The following is a 21,055-nucleotide window of genomic DNA, read 5'->3' on the forward strand; positions in this document are numbered from 1 at the left end:
CCAGAGTCTGTCTGATTTTGTTTACCCTTTGGTGTCATCATTGTTTCTTGTGTTTCATCCAGAGTTTTTAGTTGTTATTTGCAGAAGGGTCAACTGGATTTGAGCTTCCTTGGCCATACTAGTGAAACAGCTTAAGTACACCTGAATCTAAAATCCATGTGCTGGGAGCTTGGGAAGACAATGTGTAACTAGGTCTTTCCACCATCACGAATTTTAGCTTTTACTTTTCTTTATTAAAACTGCTTCTTTAATGAGTCAAACACACACAAACACACACACACAGCCTCACAATTTAGGATAATTGAAGAAAGGACTGATGAAAGTCTGAGACATGGGCTTGTTTCAACAAAACGCTACATATATCTGAAGTGATAAATCTCAACCTCAAACTATACTGAAAAAGAACTGCCTACTTAGAGAGGGATAAGTGTCTCAGGGAGCATGATTTTCCCAAAGAAATAAGAAGTGTTTGTTATCAGGGTATCACAGACTTTTAATGTGGAAAGGACTGTAGGAATGATCTAGTCCAAGCTACTCACCTGTCTGTACATAAATTAATAATTCATTGATTCATTAAATAAACATTTACGGAATACCTATGGCTTATGTGCCAGGCACGGCACCAGCTGGAAGATGCACAGTGATGCTTGCAAGGTTTTTTCCTTTGTTGTCTCAGACTTTATCCCTCAATTTTATTGACATTATTTTGACTTCGAATAATGTAGCTGATAAAGAAAAGATCATTTGATCTGAGACACTGTCCAAATGATTGAAAATCCTTTATCAATGGAGTAAAATTTTATAAGATTTTGCTAGATTTCTTTTTGTCTCATTGAAAAACAATATAAGCCAGGCGCAGTGGCTCAATGCCTGTAATTCCGGCACTTCGGGAGGACAAAATGGGCAGATCACCTGAGGTCAGGAGTTTGAGACCAGCCCGGCCAACATGGTGAAACCCCATCTCTACTAAAAATAAAAAAATTTAGCTAGGTGTGGTGATGCCTGCCTGTAATCCCAGCTACTTCGGAGGCTGAGGCAGGAGAATCACTTGAACTTGTGAGGCAGAGGTTGCAGTGAGATGAGATTGCACCACCGCACTCCAGCCTGGGAGACAGAGTGAGACTTAATCTCAAACAACAACAAAAAAACCCAATATAATGTGAAATGCAAAATGCCATTTTTTGGGCTAGGATTGGGGGTTATGATTGTTAGTTTGACATTAACTTAGCGCCATCCTAACATCTGTACCTTCTTTCTATAGCCAGTGCCCAGCAAAAAAACCTCAGACTTGCATGGGATGGTTGATTCATTCATTCACAGAATGTTTATAAATACAAATGGAATTCAAATCATGGTCTGTAGTTCTGATTCCAAACTTGCTGACTTCTAAGCTATTCAGGACCAATGAGGAAACAATCACAATCATACATATGTATTTAGTTGCTCTTAGCTGGTAGCCATAATTATTTTTAGCAAAACACATATAGTAAGGGTTGGTATACAAAGTTCAGGGAAAATAACATCTTGGATAGTTTATTTCTTCAGTTTAGGAAGTACAGATATCTTTAATACCCCTGAGAAGATGTTGCTTAATAAACATTTATAACATGAATAAATTATGATTCTGATATCAGGAGTCACATTAGAATTAGGAAATGTGTTATTATTGTAGATGAAAGAAGAAACCTAATGATAAATTTAAAAATATATATATATATATATCAATTTTTTCTTTTCTTTTTTCTTTTTTTGAGACGAAGTTTTGCACTAATTTGACCAGGCCGGAGTGCAATGGCAAGGTCTACACTCACTGCAACCTCTGCCTCCCGGGTTCAAACAATTCTCTTGCCTCAGCCTTCCAAGTAGCTGGGATCACAGGCGTGTGCCACCATGCCCAGCTAATTTTGTATGTATAGTAGAGGTGGGGTTTCACCACGTTGGCCAGGCTGGTCTTGAACTCCTGACCTCAGGTGATCCGCCTGCCTCAGCCTCCCAAAGTGCTGGGATTACAGGAGTGAGCTGCCGTGCCCAGCAAATTATAATATTTTTAGAGCATATATTTTCAGCATCAGTTTCTATTTTGATCACATTATTCTGTTATGATAAAGGTCTGTACAATTACTTCTGTTAAAAACTATTATTTCTTTTTAAAAGTCCTGTTACATAATTTGAACTTGGTAGGCAATCAAATGCAGTATAATTTTACTTGCCAACAACAAAGCAAGCTTTCATATTAATAATTAATCAGAACCGAAAGGAATCCTAAAATGTCTGTATCATTTGTCAGCCACGTAAGTGTCTCTATCTTTGGTAGGATGTAGCAAGATTAAACCCTTTTCTTTGAAAAGAATGAGAATAACAATCACAAAGCAATTCCCAATATAGATATGAAGGAAATTGGAGCTCATTGTCAGTGGTTAGCAATGAATGGAGAGTTTTGATTTAGGAGAAAAGAGAACAGAAATGATATAAAAGTTAATTTGCAATTCTTCAATGTTAACAAAGCAGAAGAAGGAAAATTAGATGTTTCACTTTAGAGTTAAAGAAGATTTGAAACTTAATATTGCTTTCAGATTCAAAATTTACATTGAACATTTTAATTACCCTTTGTGACACATTTAATGATTGTTCTTTCAAAAACAAAATAATATCTAGTATATTTGGAAAGATTCCCTTTTATCTTCTTGAATGGCTGTAATTGAGCTATGCTATCTTAGTTTCCTTTTTTAAAGCTTTTTGATGAAAGTTTTTTTCTCATGAAGAGAAAATTTTTATTGTGATCACTTATATTTACAAAACTTGGGTAATACAATTATGTGGTTAATATGCCATGTTTTTATAGGGAAATGTAAGATCTATGGTTCTTCCTTTACCAACCCAAAGAAACACATGATCTGTCTCATCAATCAGTAAACTCAAGGGGCCGTTTTCTCAGGCCACAGACAAGAGATCAAAATCATGTGACTGTGTGTTTGTTAGAAATCGCTGCAGTTCATTCACTCAGCAAGAGACCTGTCATCTTTAAAGCAAGTCTATTCATCACCGACTACAAATTCAAGGCCTTCATAGCACCTGCTCTGAGTAACTGTGTGCTCACAGCTGAAACCTTTACTCATACATTTATTTTGGGGCTGAGCAGCTTTAGTTCTAGAAAACGGAGAAAAAAAGAAGTCCCACCTACTCTGCACACTAATCTCCTTTTGGTGGCCTAATCCTGAGTTCTATAAACCCAGGGTGCGTTTAAACAAAATGTTTTGCTTTTTATCTGCAGGAAGAGGCCCTTCAGCGGGCACGTGAGGAAGAAGAGAAAAGGAAGGAAATCACAAGTCATTTCCAGAGTACCCTCACGGACATCCAGGGCCAGATTGAGCAGCAGAGTGAGCGAAATATGAAGCTCTGTCAGGAGAACACAGAGCTTGCAGAAAAGCTGAAAAGCATCATTGATCAGTATGAGCTCAGAGAGGAGGTGAGAACCACATCAAACAACTTAGAACAGTACACAGATCGGGATCTGGGTGGTGAAGGTGGCAGCTTGGTTAATAAGTTACGGCCAGCCCTCTCAACTGATTAATACTTAGGATTGGATTTCCTTGACTAGCCAAAATGAAGACAGATGGTCTTACAAAATACCTGACTGAAAGTCAGATGGGATTTCTTCAAAACTGGCATCACTGCAAAGTAAAGGCAATAAATAGAAAGTGATAGGCTGTGGGCAAAGTTTTCCTTGAAAATAATATTTCTCAGCCTTTTAGAAACCCTCTTGTATAGCCAAAAATAACTCATGCACTCTTAAGAATTGCCATGTCATCTAAATTAAGTCTGTATTCGACGCACCCCAGCAGACCAATAATCGTATAATAATGTAATCATTGTAATAATAATGATGTCATTTATTCAGTGCTTAGTTTGTTATCAGGCAATGTGCTAAGTGCTGTACTTGACATACCATATGGCATTAATTGCGTCAACAATCTTATGTACTAGATAATAATTTATTACCCATATCTTATAGATGGGAAGCAGAAGCTAAGAGATTAAACCACTAACCCATAGTCACAAGAGCCAAAAGCCTTTTACTTGGAATAGGTTATATTAGGGTGACAATCAAGGTCTTTTGTTATCCCAAAATTATATTTTAATATTTAATGTATTTTTAAGATTCCAGATAACTTCTTGGGATTTAGATATACATCCTTCCCTATCCCACCCAAACTTTAAATCTCTACTTTAAAATGTAACATAACATAGTCAAAGCGGCTCTGTTGGCAACATGCTAAGACTTTATCAAGCACAAAACTGAGCCAATAGCATATGGTCGCAGTGGTTAGGTAAATCAAGAAACTCCACTCAGTAAGCCAGAATGCCATGCTACCATTTTATCTTGTCACGAGGATCAATCCAGCTCCAGAATGGAGGTTCCGACTGAAGAGGAAAGGAAGGAGTGAAAGGAGACTGTCCATATGCTTCAGAGAGATCTCAGATGGGAACGGACTGGTATACTGGTTGTATATTCCTGGGACTGGTTCTAGGCAAAGCCTAAGGGTAGAATTCCATGTCCTGTTTCTGACGGGACCTCCCAGTGACCAGGAAGTTGTTCATACTGAAGTAGAGTCGGAGGTTTCTCTTCACCAAACAAGTCCAGAGGTCAAAAGTTGTGGCGAGTTCTGCACACTGGCAAATCAATTTGTCTATGATCCTTGGCTTGTCATCCCCACCAGAGCAACAGAGCAGAATTCAGGGGGCTCAGGCCTCACTAACAGACCTCAGACCACATGCTGGCACCCCAAGGCTTTCTCACGACACTGGAGGCAAGAATGTGGAGAATTCATCATGATAAATTGCACTAATGTTGTGATTCAAAGTGGTTTTATATTCACAGAAAGACCCAAAATACCAAATGATACCACTGCAGCCCCTGTATATTGTATACTGATACATCATTGTCTGTGCTGTCTAGCATAATAAATAGCATCATATCTAACAGTTACATTTAGAAAAATAGTGTATGGATCTTTTGGCATTGATACTGCTGAATTCTGGTGCCTCTACCTTTTGTAGCTACCTTTGTGTGTGTGGTGCAAAGTTGGGGGGCGGGGCGGTTCACCAATCTACAGCTTTAGTGTAAAGCCATAAGTGATGCCAATGCATTTATCCCTCTCTTCTTTTAAATCTTAAAACCTGGAGAATATGTATTAATGTGAATTTGTTTTGTGTTTTTAAGCACCAATAATAAACCAAACTTTCTATGTATACTTTATTTTTCTTAGCATCTGGACAAAATATTTAAGCACAGAGAACTACAGCAGAAGCTGGTGGATGCAAAACTCGAGCAGGCACAAGAAATGATGAAGGAAGCAGAGGAGCAACACAAACGAGAAAAGGAATACGTACTTATCACTTTAGTCACTGTGCATATCTGGTCTACCTCCGTGTCAGAGGCTATTTGAGCAAGTTGTTTTTTGTTGTTGTGTGTTTGTTTGTTTTGAGATGGACTTTCGCTCTGTCGCACAGGCTGGAGTGCAGTGGTGTGACCTTGGCTTAATGCAGTCTCCGCTTCCCAGGTTCAAGCAACTCTCCTGCCTCAACCTCCCGAGTGGCTGGGACTATAGGCATGCACTGCCACGCCCGGCTAATTTTTGTATTTTTAGTAGAGACGGGGTTTCACCATGTTGGTCAGGATGGTCTTGATCTTTTGACCTCGTGATCTGCCACCTTGGCTGCCCAAAGTGCTGGGATTACAGGCGTGAGCCACTGCGCCCGGCCGCAAGTTGTTTTTATGGTGATCAAAGAACACTAGACTGATGGAGAAAGAGCCCCAGCTTCTATGGAGAACTAAATTAGGCACCCAAGTCTAAGGCACTGTATCTACGCTACTTTTTACATAAAATAGTCATTCATCCATTCAACACATGTTTTTCAAGTGCCTGTTATCTGCTAAGCACCATGGGACATAGCTGTGAACAAGACAGAGAAGGGCCATCTCCACTATGGAGATTAGAGTCTAACTGGGAAGAGACAGGCAACAGACAAACAAACAAGGAAAGGTCATTTCGGACAATAATTACTGCTACTAAGGAAATAAGGAGAAACTGAGAAGAGGCCAAAGAAGGGGAGGTACTTTAGACTGAGTGACCAGGAAGGCCTCCTGGAGGGAAGAATGCTTGAACTAAGCCCTGCCCAATGAGGAGCTGCCACTTGGAGCACTGTCTGTCTCCAGCGTCTGCAGCAACAGAGACCCTGGTGTTGGAACCAGTTTGGCGTGCTCCAGAAACAGGAAAAGGTCAGGGAAGCAAGAGCATGGGGAAAGGGTTCAAAATGAAGTTGGAGAGGTAAGCAGGAGCCAAACGGTGTAGCTCTGTAGGGCTGAAAAAGTCATTTGGATTTCATTCTAAATATAATGGGAAAGTAGTGGGTACTTCTGCAAAGGAAGTGATGACACAATCTGCTCTGCATCTGCTAAGACTAATTTGGCTCCTGGGTGGAAAACAGACTGCAGAGGGACAAGAGAGCAAGAAGACAGGAGGCTACTAAAGCAAGCCAGATGAAATATGACAATGACTTGGTTTAGGGACATGGCAGCAGAAAAGAGGGGTGGAGATGGATGAAAGTTGTTTCCAATGTAAAATCAACAGGCAGCGCTGCAGACCTGAGGCTGGTGACAAAGAGAAAAGGAGAAAGTCAAGGATGACGCCTGAGTTTGGGGCTGAGGAAATTGAGAGGTGGTGTTTATTGGTATTTCATTAATCTCAAGCACCCCCGAAAAAACTGTAGGGCCATTCTACGGATGAGATGATTGAGGCTTCAAGAAGAAATGCAACTTGTTAAAGTCACACACTGCTGACTGAGCAAGGTGTGTTTCGATCTTATGTGCCTCTGTTCCCAAAGCCCACATTCTCTCTGACGGTGCATCACACTCAGACGTGTGTTTCAGAGGTATGAGTTGAAGTGTTTATCTGTTGCTGGGATGAGAGAGAGGTAAATCATAGTCCATGGACCAATTGTTCACACTTGGCCATTTCACATTTCGATCTGGAGCTTTTCATTTACCTAAAATCAGACCCGAATCAATTCAATTGGTTAGAATAGTAATTTTAAAATAACTTTTCAAACATGGCAACAAAAAGACAAATTTTGAACAACATAACCTGGTGGACATTGGATAATTTCAAATCAGTAATCATGTTCTCCTAAGAAACAGATTAATTTATTAAATCCATCTACAACCTAGCTCTCAAAGGAAAAAATAAAACATTCAATTATTATTCACAATCCAAGAGAACAGAAATTCCACCACTGGTATAATTACCCTTGGGTAAAACATGCTTCCCATAGGATATCGGTAATTGGTTATACAACATATGAGACGTGACAGAGAAAGAACTAGATAAAGATGCACATGACAGACATTGGAGAGCAGGTTTGAGATGACCCAGCCTTAGCAAGAAACTAGCACCCTGCCCTGGTTCAGCAAAACAGATTTGAGTCAAAGAGAGAGAACTCCCCTCAGTTCTTTGAAGCTCACCACCTACCCGGGTGGCAGCTTGGCACTTCTTTTTGGAAGTGATGAGATATCAAGTCACCCAGGCAGAATAGGCAGCCACCAGCCTCCCTTGAGATCAGGGGTCACCAGTCACAAGGCTGCATAGCCAGCTCACAATAAGCAGGCACAGTGCCACCACTCCTCTCAGATGGCCAGAGGGGACACTGTAAAGCTTCTATTCTATAGCTGCCTCAGTCCCCTCACAGGTAGTCAGTTGCACTTCTATGAGAATCAACCTTCCTTGCACCCTGGGAGGCATAGAGGAACAAATACAACCCATTTTACAAATGGAGAGGTTGGGTCATGGGAAAGAGACAAACTTAGATGAGGAAAAAGATGCTTTCATGATTTTATTGTTCTTTTTGGTTCTGATTACATAAGTAATACATAGACCTCATGGACAGTTTTTACAATAGGGATAAAGTAAAAGTTGAAAATTTAAATCAGCCTATCTCCAACTACAAGAGAAACTTCTTTTTTTATTTTTATTTTTTCTTTTTGAGGCAGAATTTCAATCTTGTTGCCCAGGCTGGAGTGCAATGGTTCAATTTCAGCTCACTGCAACCTCTACCTCCTGGGTTCAAGCGATTTTCCTGTCTCAGCCTCCCCAGTAGCTAGGATTATAGGTGCCCGCCACCACACCTGGCTAATTTTTTATATTTTTAGTAGAGATGGGGTTTCACCATATTGGCCAGGCTGGTCTCGAATTCCTGATCTCAGGTGACCCGCCTGCCTCGGCCTCCCAAAGTGCTGGGATTACAGGCGTGAGCCACCACGCCCGGCCGAGAAACTTCTTAATTGATTGACACCAGACTGACTAGCCAAATTGATTTCTGATGTTCACTATCGTCTCTGTAAAACACACTGACAGATGCCCACAACACGTTGACTCACAGGTCTACCAAGCCACTCTCTGGAAGGGCTACAAATATTTGCTCCAATTTAGTAAGGTGGAGCTTACCAAGAATCAGCTCTTTGCACAAACCTTTCTTTTCCAATTGCACTTGCTTTTGTGTAAATCAACAGGATGTTACATAAACTGATGAAATATATGTATGAAAACAAAAAACTGCTTGTGCAAATTATGCTTGGTGCTTTGAAAGACTAAATGCAAGCAAATGGCAAAAAACAACTGTCAAACTAGGTATGAGTAGCTGTCAAAGACTGGGCGGAAAGTGGAAAACTCTAGAGAATTATCCAGTCAAGCTGCTTCACAAGTATTTTTAGGTTCTAGCACTATTGCTAAACACACACACAGACACACACACAAACACAAACCCAACAGCCTGTGATTTAAAAAAAAAAAAAATAATAAAACAAAACAAAACAAAAAACTCTCTGGACTCCAGTCAGAAAATACGTACCCAAAACAAAGACCACAGCCCTGCCTCAAAATTGATAAGTAAGTGGACATTCATCTTAAGTTAAAATTACACGATTATATATGAGTGTGTCATTTGATGCCCAAATCACCTTCTCAATCTAAGCCATCAGCTCTCAGGGGCCAGGATTTAGACCAATAGGTCAAATTTCTAACCCATGTTTCTCAAAATGTAATCTACAGACCACCAATATCCACACCATCCTGGGTATTTTCTCTAAGCACAGATTTCAGTCACACCCTGTACTTCCTAAATCCTATTGTCTAAGAGGCGTCTGCATTTCAGTATGTTCTGTAGGAGATTCTGATGCACGTTAGAAGCTCTGTGTCAGGAATCAGGGACAAAGACCAAGGACATACATATTTCTTATTATATCACGTGTGCTATGGTAGACAGCAGCGGTGGTCTAGGAGAGTAATTCTGGGTTTACGACAAAGAAACAGTTGTTGGCCGGGCATGGTGGCTCACACCTGTAATCCCAGCACTTTGTGAGGCTGAGGCAGTGGATCACCTGAGGTCAAAAGTTCAAGACCAGCCTAGTCAACATGGCGAAACCCTGTCTCTATTAAAAATTCAAAAATTAGCCAGGCATGGTGACAGGTGCCTGTAATTCCAGCTACTGAGGAGGCTGAAGCAGGTGAATCGCTTGAACCCAGGAGGTAGAGGTTGCAGTGAGCTGAGATCATACCACTGCATTCTAGCCTGGGCGATAAAAGCGAAATCCCAGCACTGTGGGAGGCTGAGGCGGGTGGATCACGAGGTCAAGAGATGGAGACCATCCTGATCAACATGGTGAAACCCCGTCTCTACTAAAAATACAAAAATTAGCTGGGCATGGTGGCGCACGCCTGTAGTCCCAGCTACTCGGGAGGCTGAGGCAGGAGAATTGCTTGAACCCAGGAGGCGGAGGTTGCGGTGAGCCGAGATCGCGCCATTGCACTCCAGCCTGGGTAACGAGCGAAACTCCGTCTCAAAAAAAAAAAAAAAAAGGTTGCTGATAAAAGTGCCGCAAGTGGGGATGTTCTGGAGAGGTCAAGCAGAGGCTGAATGACTGTTGGCCAGGATTGCTAAAGAAGGTTCCAGAATGTGGTGGGAAGTTGAGTTTTGTGTGATTCATACTTGAGTTTCATTAAAACTAATAGTTTATCGTTGAGAATCCAACTTTTTTAGACCAATTGTTTTCTTGGCTTTCTTTTTCTTTCTTTTAGAAATGGAGTCCCACTCTGTTGCCCAGGCTAGAGTGCATCAGTGCCATCAAAGCTCATTGCAACCTGGGATTCCTGGGCTCAAGTAATCCTCCTGCCTCTGCCTCTCGAGTTGCTGGGACTGCAGGCATGCGCCATCGCCCCTTACTAATTTTTGTAGTTGTTTTTTTTTTTAGTGACAAGGTCTCCCTATGTAGTCCAGCTGGTCTCAAACTCCTGGCCTCCAGCAGTCCTCCCAGATTGGCCTCTCAAATTGCTGGGCTCACAGGCATGAGCCACCATGCTGGGCCTGTTTGTTTTGTTTTGTTTTTTAGCTTTCTTAAATTCTTTTCAAAGTTCCCAAAAATTACTTAAGGAGGTTAATGAGCAGGTTAAGTTTTATAGACAAATTACAGCCAAATGGTAATCTAAAAGGCAAATCTGACCATCTTTCCACACACTCTTCTCATAGTTGCTGAACCAGGCGGCAGAGTGGAAACTTCAGGCCAAAGTGCTGAAGGAACAAGAGACAGTCCTGCAGGCTCAGGTGAGCTCAGGGGGACAAGGCATGGGGGCACTGTCCTTACTGTGCCAGATAAAAAGGCTGGGGCCAAAGGTGGTGGCAGAAGGCCCCATCTGTGGCAGGAGATGGGGGATGGGAGTTGGAAATGAAGAACAACTTCACGTTTATTACTATTTTAAAGTAAAAATAAAAGCACAATATTATATCTATGAAAAAGAAACGTTCTGCGCCGGCAGCATCCAGTCAAAGGTTTGCTGACAGACAAAGGATGACAGCACAGTGGTCAGCAGAGTCAGCCGCTGTCCAGGTTCCCACCTAGCGCTCCTTATTTTCCCTCTGTCTCCCTCTCATTGCCCTGTTAAGGTAAAGAAGAAATCTTAAACTGCTCAGATGCACCATCTATGAATGGTGATTCTTAAAATGTCCTCATGTTTTGATATTATTTGTCATAAAAAGAAAATGAGGCCGGGCACAGTGGCTCACACTTGTAATCCCAGCACTTTGGGAGGCCCAGGCAAGAAGATCACCTGAGGTCAGGAGTTTGAGAACAGCCTGGCCCACATGGTAAAACCCTGTCTCTACTTTAAAAATACCAAAATTAGCCAGGTGTGGTGGCACGTGCCTATAATCACAGCTGCCCAAGAGGCTGAGGCAGGAGAATCACTGGAACCCAGGAGGCAGAGGTTGCAGGGAGGCAGAGGTTCCAGTGAGCTGAGATCATGTCACTGCATCTCCAAGCTGGGCGGCAGAGTGAGTCTCTGTCAGAAAGAAAGAAGAGAGACAGAGAGAAAGAGAGAGAGAGGGAGGGAGGGAGGGAAGGAAGGAAGGAAGGAAGGACAGAGGGAGGGAGGGAGGGAAGGAAGGAAGGAAGGAAGGAAGGAAGGAAGGAAGGAAGGAAGGAGAAAAGGAGAAAAATATTCACCACTCAAGTTTCTGTGCCATCAGAGGTTGGCCTTGTCAGTGGTGAATGGGTAGAAGTGGCAGGCAAGTCAGGAAGCATTTTGATTTGGCCGCGTGACACCTTTTATGCGCTTCTATTAGACTCTGGGAGTTCCTATTTCAGACTCAAAAAAAGGAGGGACCATTCTGGACACTCATGCCACAGCTGACTCTGGAAGAAAGCCAGACCCACCTACCTTCCCCCTGCCTTGGGGCTCTGCCCGTCTCTTAAATAATGGTCCCTGTGGGTTCCAGGAGTACCATCCTGCCACAGGCCACAGGAGGGCTCTAGCACCGCTGCCTCGGGAAACACCCAAGTGCTAAAGGGACTGTGAGGTCACAGGGAGAAATTCACTGAAGGCAAAGAAATCAGAAACCTTCCAAGTTGGGCAGCATTAATTTAAGATTTGTAAATGTTTATGTGCTGACAGCTGAGTACTTGTTCATTGTAAACACACACACACACACAGACACACACACAAAACTGTGTTCATTCTAAAAGAAAAAAGCAAATAAGAAACTTAAAATCACAGATTATGCCACTACATAGACAAAAATACAGGGAACATTTTCATATCTAGCCTTCTTAAAGCATATTTCTGCAATGTGTATATAACAATGCAAGAATAAATTATTTTCTCCAGTATGAACTACTCTCTGACAATGAAGAGTTGTTTTAACACACTAAGTACATAGAGGTTAGAACCATAATGTGTCTGAATTAAAGGGCTCAGAGTTACAAATTCAACATCATCCTTGAGGCAGTCATGGAACTCATCACAGCATGGTGCAGGGTGGGTGGCCGACTGCTGGCTGTCTAGCAGAAGGAAAGGGGTGTGACCTCACTGTCTAGGGGTTGGGGGAGCCCAAGGAATCAAGCCAAGGCCTCTAATTCTCTCTCTGCCTCATTTACCGCACAGCACCTTGAGGGAACAATAAACAATACTTGAAGCTGTGTATTATTTACATCATCTGCTACATGCAATCTCTACTCCTCCATGCAAAAGGAAGATAATCAACTTGAACAGAGTAGATTATGTTGTTAAACTCTGGGCTATCCAGGCTACAGAGTGATTCACTCAGCTGGCATTACAATCAGGCCTTTAATGACCTGTACAATAAAAATATAAAGGTTTTGATCTAATTTCCCACCTACGCCCCCTTAAACTTTAAAAAGCATCGACCAGGGGTTCTAGATTCGCTGTTGTTCCTCATTCATCTGTGAGTCCAGGCACTGGGCCAGAGTCCTGGCTTTTTATTTTTTATTTTTTTGAGGTGGAGTCTCATCCTGTGGCCCAGTCTGGAGTGTGGTGGCACAATCCCGACTTACTGCAACCTCCACGACCCAGATTCAGGCAATTCTTTGCCTCAGCCTCCTAAGTAGCTAGGATTACAGGCACTTGCCACCGTGCCCAGCTAATTTTTGTATTTTTAGTAGAGACGGGTTTTCACCATCTTGGCCAGGCTGGTCTTGAACTCCTGACCTCGTGATCCACCTGCCTCGGCCTCCCAAAGTGCTGGGATTACAGGAATGAGCCACCGTGCCCAGTTGAGTCCTGGCTCTTTTCCTGAGAAGCTGTGTGACCCTGTGCAACTCACCTAACCCTCTACGGACCTAAGTTTCCTTGTCTGCAAAATGAAAATGCTATAAGGAATCAATGACCCCAAGCTGGAGGCCTGCAACCCTTGAGAGGCCTGTGACTTTTCAGAGTTTCCAAAACATCAGCACATAAGGTAGCAGCTACTATCTAACATGTAGTTGTTTCTGATATTACGCCAGCTCTTGCTCAGCAACCGTGGATGGAAATTATGCCTATGGTTGTTTTTAAAAGGATGCAGTTAATGCATATGCAATACATAGTTGGTTTTCAAATCATGCATGCAAAGCGTTTTGCTCAGTGTCTGGCCCCAAATAAGCATCATTAATTCAACCACTATTTACTGAGCATCTACTAAGTGCTAGGCGTGGTTCTAGGTTTGGAGATACATTCATCAATAAGAGAGAGAAAAATCTCTGCTTAGTTGAACTCACAATGTAGTGGTAACAATAATGTTAATAAAAGTATGGGCTATTAATTAATGTATGAACTAGTAGTAGTATTTCATAGGTAAAGATTCATATAAGAAAATATGAGACAACAGGAGTCTTGAGTTGCAAAAAAGTTGAAGAACCACTAGAAAAGGTGATCCCAAGATGCTCTTCAGCTCTAGTTCATGAGCATAGAGAACTTCCAGAGGTGAAGAAGTGTGGCCCTAAGCTAAGCTGACCCCGCCTTCTTACCCAGTGCTCACAGTGTTCCACAGTGCAGGCAGCCTCACTAGTTGCAAGAACCCTCCTTTGTCTTTATTTTTGTCTCCAAGTTACCTTTGAAATTCTAATAATTACTTAAACCTCAAGAAGAAAATAGAGGTCTCGAATCCCTATGTGTAATCATGTTTAAACAAGCTCCTCATTAAAAAGCATCAGCATTACATTTTTAAAACTTTGAAAACAAACTCTATCACAGATTCTTTTGCGTAGCACTCCCACACTTCCTTTGGTTTTACACTGTTTTGAAAGAAGTGGGAGTAGCATAAGGCCAAGGCCCCATTTCTAAGTTCTGAGCAAGAGGATTATCAAGGACAGATTGTGTTATTTTCCTAGAGAAGTCACTTTTCAGTCATAAGACAACTGCTCACCAATTGGTGGCAGGCTTCTCACTTAGGGAAGCAATGTCTGGCTTTCAATTATACAAGCCAAGGCAACAGAATAAATGTCAGAGATGATCAATGGGATACAATTGTCACTACAAATAAGAGTGTTCATTGGATCAATAAGGATGAAGACAGCAGTAGATGTGGGAAGTCAGCAATATCTGATGTGGAAACAAAATACTACCCAAGGGGAAAGATCAGTGGGTAATTGCTAAAAGCATGTAATCAGAGTCTTAAAGGTCTGAAATCCTCTCCATGCCTCTGCAGGGTAAGAGGAGAGCACTACTGCACCTATTCTTGTCTTGGACTTACTCCCAAACCAAATCTCACAGGTTTACCAAGACAATTCCTGGATACAGTTGTTTCCCATGCTCTTTGAATGTTTAATTAAAATTTGGTGCTCAGTTAAAAGACTTTGTTTGTCACTTGGCCCATTTAAATCACACCTGTAATCCCAGCACTTTGGGAGGCTGAGGTGGGAGGATCAGGAGATCCGGAGTTCAAGACCAGTCTGGCCAACATGGAGAAACCCTGTCTCTACTAAAAATACAAAAATTAGCTGGGCGTGGCTGCGGGCATCTGTAGTCACAGCTACTTGTGAAGCAGAGACACAAGAAGTGCTTGAACCCGGGAAGCAGAGGTTGCAGTGAGCTGAGATTCCGCCACTGCACTCCAGCCTGGGTGAATGAGTGAAACTCTTGTCTCGAAAAAAAAAAAAAACAAAAAAAAGTGAACTATTGAGGCAATTTTTGTTGTTGTTCTAATCATAGAGAGTTTGTTTCTATTTCTGCCTCTGGCAGGAGAAATGCTATGCATGACCTCTGATGTCCTGCCATGGTTTTCTTAAATACCAAAGTGAGACTGGGAACATGACACATGAAACCAAACATGCATCATGTCAGCATGACGGTGAGAGGGAAGACACTACCAAATAAATATCCTTTCAGTAAACAGGAAGTACAGACGTTTAGTAAGTAGAAGAAGAGAGTGTTAGAGTTATCTGAGAAATCCACAATTTTTGCTACCTGACAGAGAGGTCAAATAGGAAAAAAAGCACAATATTAAAGACTGGTCACTGAAAGGAGAAATGGGGAATTGTTGTTTGATGTGTATAAAGTTTCCATTTTGCAAGATGGAAAAAGTTCTGCAGATTGGTTGCACCACATTGGAAACATACTTAGTTCTGGGCTATACACTTAAAAACGGTTAGGATGGTAACTTTTGTGTTATGTGTATTTTACTACAATCAATTTTTTTTAATTGAGGGGAAACCAAAACTAAATCCATAACTAGAAAAAGCACAGAAGAGCTGGTGATGAATCAAGACACTACTTCTTAGAACTCTGGGTGTGTCTGTCTTCTCCATGCTCATGAGCCAGCAACAAGAAAATGTAAGAAAAGTAAACAAAATCTGCCCAATTAATACGCCAACAAGAACATTCTGTCTTTTTCTTTTTTAAAGCCTTTACTTTGAGACATGATGAAAAAATATAACAGGTACACATGGAAAAGTAAGACATGATGACACTCTTACCCAGTTAAGTGAAGACAATCTAACCTGAGCGCTTTTACTGCCTCTGTTAGCTCATGTTGGGCTGAAGTCCTGGGGGTGGTTGTTCTTGCTGATTCCATCAAGGCTGTATCTGTGAGATGGACCAGACATGTGCTCACTCCTGCACCCATCTGTCTGCAACCTGCAACTACAGGGCTGCAAGAGGGATTGGAAGGATCAGCTCAGGAGACCACAGTATCTGAGGCCTCTATGTAACTCTGCTAGAGTTACTGATTAAGTTGGGAAAAGAACGGGGAGAAATTAAGGAAAAATGTTAATAGAAGGGGTCTGGCTGAAAATACAAATGAAAATATTTTGTGATAGAAGGTGACCAGGATCTGCTGGGGGTAGCTGTTCCCACCCTAGGCCAATGGATGATGTACAGGGTAGGCAGCCAGTCCCAAGAGCTAACCCCAGGGCAGAGTGTCCCAGACTAAAAGGTCTGACCCATTTGTGGGCCCTGAAATCAATTCCAGCCCACAGTGGATTCCAGCCAGTATTTTGAAAAAAATGAAAATGCAATTGAACAGAATATGTCAGAGTGCATTGCACATAATGAGTAAATATTGACTGGGCACAGTGGCTCATGCCTGTAATCACAACATTTTGGGAGGACGAGGCAGGAGGATTGCTTGAGGCCAGGAGTTTGAGACCAGCCTGGGTTAAAAAAAAAATAGCTAGGCATGATGCCATGTGCCCATAGCCTTGATATTCTGGGCTGATGCCGGAGGATCCCTTAAGCCCAGGAGGTCAAGGCTGCAGTGAGCTAGGATCACACAATTGTACTCCACCCTGGGTGACAGAATCAGACTGTCTCTTAAAAAAAAAACAGTAAACATTGTCTTAGGCACCCTATCTCTCTCTGTGTGTGTGTATGTGTGTGTGTGTGTCTGTGTGTGTGTCTGTGTGTGTAAAACCCTAGAGCACCTTCTTGACCACCAATTCCCTGATGCCCCTGTACTCTGTCTTCTTCAATCTGTGTGTTAAGGAATCATGAGAAACAAATTTCGGTTCTGTCACATACTTACAGTACTAATGAGTTATTTCAAAATGATGATCAGCTGTCATTTGACTTCAGATAATCAATATTCTACAGAAATGATTTATGTTATCATTTTGTTATCATTCCTGTCTACTGCAGTAAAATCTCTACTACTCCAAATTATTGGGGAAAACCCATTCTAGATAAGAAATTTTCTGGGCTCTAGAGGTTGTTTGATTCATACATACTCCCTCTCTCCTCCCATTCCCCAAGACTGCGTTTTCCAATCTGCCAGCTGTCATTTAGGGTGCTTTCTGTACTTTAAAAAAGACAGTCTCACTGATAACACCAGCTGGCCAATCGGTGCCTTCTTCCAGCTGATAACCCAGCTTTCCTGGTCTCTCCAGTGCAGCCAGGGCTCTTGTTTGTTGATGGATGCTGCAAGTCTGCTTCTTCATACAAAAAATGTGATATATGAAAATATTGTACCCATTTGAGGACTTGGGACTATTCTGGACACCCAAGAGTACCAAAGATTCATTTGAAAATTGAAGCTTGGCCAACCTGAATCATCCATACTAAATCCTCTCCCATTCAAAACATGCTACCCTAATATTATTTTCAAAGACAAGATTTTATTATTTTCTCACTGTAACTAACAATCAAGTATTTACACACTTTCCTTCACTGTGTTACCCCCATTTCCAACCTGAATGCAAGCACTTGGCAATACAAATGCTCCTCTCCCTGTCTCTCCAGTGAGCCACATACTTGGCAATGCTAATCCATACAATGCTTCTCTGCAAGTTAGAAAAAGCCATCTCTTCCTTAAGACCTATTACTTCCATCTGTGGAAAACTGGTGTAATAAACTGTAGGAAGTAGAAATGTTCCTCTTCAAAGTTTCCCATCTTGTTTAAGAAAAATTCATAAGTGTTAAAATAATAGTTTATTTTAAACACTTTCTTCAAAAGCCTTCTTGCTTTTTGTTAGAAGCCCTATCCTATGTAGCTGTTAGACATGCTTACAGGCACAGAGTACATTCTATGTCTTTGTACATTAACCAAGATACCTGTGCTGGATGTGCTCACAGGCACGTCCCAGCTCATTGCCTATGCCCCTTCCTTATTTGGGCTTCCTTTTCTGTTCTCCATTGCTTTTACCTGTTTAGAAAAGTTTCAAGTTATTAGCCAATTGGGTTTTAGTTTAGATTGTGAGGTCTGGCCCCAGCCAACGGAGATCAGACACATCAGTAAGGACAACCCCAAATGCATAAGAAACAAATATGTCTGCTTTCCTTTGTTCATTTTACTCTCATGGCAAGATTGCTAACAGGGTACCCTTTCTGCAGGAAGTAAAAAGAATTGCTTTGCTAAGAAATCCTTTGTCCCAGTACTAATTTTTTTTTTTTTTTGCGGCACCAAAAAGAAAAATGTTATGTATAACATAAACTGATATTGAGAAAAAGGGACATTTAACTGCTATTGGCTAGAATGCTGTATTCATCGACATACAAAACTCTGATGTCTGAAACAGAAATGGCACCTGCTTAGAGTGGTGTACACCTGCATCATGGCAATGGCCCTTGTCCGTGTCCAGGACACATATCCTTTATCACATCTTTTCATTTGTCTATTTTTACCCTTCCTTCAAGACCAAGTTCAAGGTTCACCTTCTCCATAAACATGCAGCTCACATGATCACCCACTGTCCTTAACTGACTTGACTTTGTAGCCATTGTGCTGTAGTCAAGTTGTCTTTCAAGCTGTCTTCTCATTAGAAGTGTAGGTCCCCCAAACGCAGATCCATGTGTTAAATACTTTTGTACATACAGTCCATGCACATAGTACTCAATAAACGCTGGTAAAAGTTGTAATATAATGAAACAGTAATAACATATTTTCTTTTTTCTTTTTTGAGATAGAGTTTCGCTCTTGTTGCCCAGGCTAGAGTGCAATGGCACTATCCCAGCTCACTGCAACCTCCGACTCCCAGGTTCAAGCAATTCTCCTGCCTCAGTCACCTATGTAGCTGGGATTACAGGCACCCACCACCATGCCCAGCTAATTTCTGTATTTTTAGCAGAGACAGGATTTCACCACGTTGGCCAGGCTCGTCTCAAACACTTGACCTCACCTGGCTTGGCCTCCCAACGTGCTGGGATTACAGGCATGAGCCACCACGCCCGGACTACTTTTTCATTTTTCTTTTTTTTTTTTTTTTTTTTTGAGACGGAGTTTCGCTCTTGTTACCCAGACTGGAGTGCAATGGCGCGATCTCGGCTCACCGCAACCTCCGCCTCCTGGGTTCAGGCAATTCTCCTGCCTCAGCCTCCTGAGTAGCTAGGATTACAGGCACGTGCCACCATGCCCAGCTAATTTTTTTTGTATTTTTAGTAGAGACAGGGTTTCACCATGTTGACCAGGATAGTCTCGATCTCTTGACCTCGTGATCCACCCGCCTCGGCCTCCCAAAGTGCTGGGATTACAGGCTTGAGCCACCGCGCCCGGCCCTCATTTTTCTTTAAAGAAACATTTGAATTAGGCTCACTGACCTAGGTTAACCTTGTAATAAATAAAATAACTAAATATATTACTAATACTATACTGAGAATTCCTTTAAATAATGAACAATGACTTGTTTTCTTCTGGAAGAATTCTGAAGGATCCAGTCTTTCCTCTGTTTACAGCTCACTCTCTACTCAGGACGGTTTGAAGAATTCCAGAGCACACTAACAAAAAGCAACGAAGTGTTTGCCACTTTCAAACAGGAAATGGACAAAGTGAGTATTGCTTATCACCAACAAAATACTGACGTTTTCTGTTTTCACAGGCAAATTTCCTTCAGTTTCCTCTTTCTCTCACTATGATATTTTGGTGCATGTCATGAAGTAGTGAAATATTTATAGGTTAGGAATGAGGTTAGGGCCACATTTTTTAATTGATAAGCATCTAGTGAATGAATCTTAGCAAGAGTCCAAAATTTCTAAGATACACTTTCACTCTGAGGAAGAATAGTTCTTTATCTAACCCCATGGATAACTAAAAAAGAAAAAACAGACCAGAGCTAGCAACTTAACATTATGCTGTATATACTGAAGTCAAAAAATACCCTTGTAAGAATTTTTAAAAAAACAAGAACAACTTTTATACAAATACATAAAAGTAGAATGTTAGAATAGGAAATACCTTCTTATATGAGCCTTCTTAGAAAATAACTTATATGATTTAACTGACAGAGTCTTGAATAAGAAGATGAAAGTCTGAATTCAATTCTGGTGTGTTCTTACTCATCAGGTAGTGTTGGACAATCCACCTAACTTCCGGAAGCTTTTTTTTTTTTTTTTTTTGAGATGGAGTTTTGCTCTTGTTGCCAAGGCTGGAGTGCAATGGCGTGATCTTGGCTCACTGCAACCTCTGCCTCCCAGGTTCAAACAATTCTCCGGCCTCAGCCTCCTGAGTAGCTGGGATTACAGACATGCACCACCATGCCCGGCTAATTTTATATTTTTAATAGAGAACGGGTTTCACCGTGTTGGTCAGGCTGGTCTCAGACTTCTGACCTCATGTGATCCATCCACCTCAGCCTCTCAAAGTGATGGAATTACAGGCATGAGCGACCACACGCAGCCTCTAATTTGTTTTCATCTATGCAAATATTACTTTCCCTGCCTAACTCACAAGACTGTGAAGTTAAATTAATGTATTTTGGAAGGAATTTAACTTTTTACAAATATTTTTCAAATATAAGGTGCCAGTATTATTATCGAATGTAATGTTTAAAGCTGTTCAGTGTTTTCCCAGTACAGAATCAGCATCAGAACTGTGTTTCTGAACAGGGATTGGTATTAACGGTTTTGAAGTGTAGAAAACATCCTTTTAAAATATATTTTTAAAATACTATGATAAATTTTACAATTAAACGAGCAACCTGAATAATACTGACACTAGTTAAATGTTACAGTTTTCCCACTCCAGAATGGAACTATCCATTTTCTTAAATTTTTTTTTTAATTCTAGCATTTTAAAATTGGAATAAATAGAACAGGAAAAAATGTTTTTACTTCAAAATTACATAGTTTTAAGCGTGAAATAAATATTAAATCAGGAGTTCTTAGTCTGATGTCCATTTATGGACTTTATTAGTTGGCCTGAGAACTCCCTAAAAATTAGCACACACAAAAAAATGATGCACATATATACATTTTTTTGAAGTGTGGTCCCATAGATTTTGCCATATCCTGAAAATGACTGATGACCT

At 41.3% G+C, this 21,055-nt stretch overlaps 1 protein-coding gene and 1 long non-coding RNA gene across 4 annotated transcripts in view; both read left to right on the plus strand.

The window, feature by feature from the left end:
• The window catches only part of TXLNB (taxilin beta), an 84,399-nt gene that overhangs the window by 56,468 nt on the left and 6,876 nt on the right, over positions 1-21,055 (plus strand). For all 3 annotated transcript variants that reach the window (XM_032274611.1, XM_032274609.1, XM_032274610.1), the window contains exons 5-8: positions 3,272-3,466; positions 5,268-5,387; positions 10,579-10,653; positions 19,485-19,577. In XM_032274611.1, the coding sequence (XP_032130502.1) occupies positions 3,272-3,466; positions 5,268-5,387; positions 10,579-10,653; positions 19,485-19,577 (483 nt within the window). The remainder of the gene's footprint in view (positions 1-3,271; positions 3,467-5,267; positions 5,388-10,578; positions 10,654-19,484; positions 19,578-21,055) is intronic.
• LOC116549206 lies at positions 13,045-14,348 on the plus strand. Its single transcript, XR_004267750.1, has 2 exons — positions 13,045-13,386; positions 13,732-14,348. It is a non-coding gene; the product is annotated as an uncharacterized LOC116549206 (long non-coding RNA).

Source organism: Sapajus apella, unplaced genomic scaffold (assembly GCF_009761245.1).
Source record: "Sapajus apella isolate SASKATOON/1434 unplaced genomic scaffold, GSC_monkey_1.0 scaffold6, whole genome shotgun sequence".
NCBI lineage: Eukaryota > Metazoa > Chordata > Mammalia > Primates > Cebidae > Sapajus > Sapajus apella.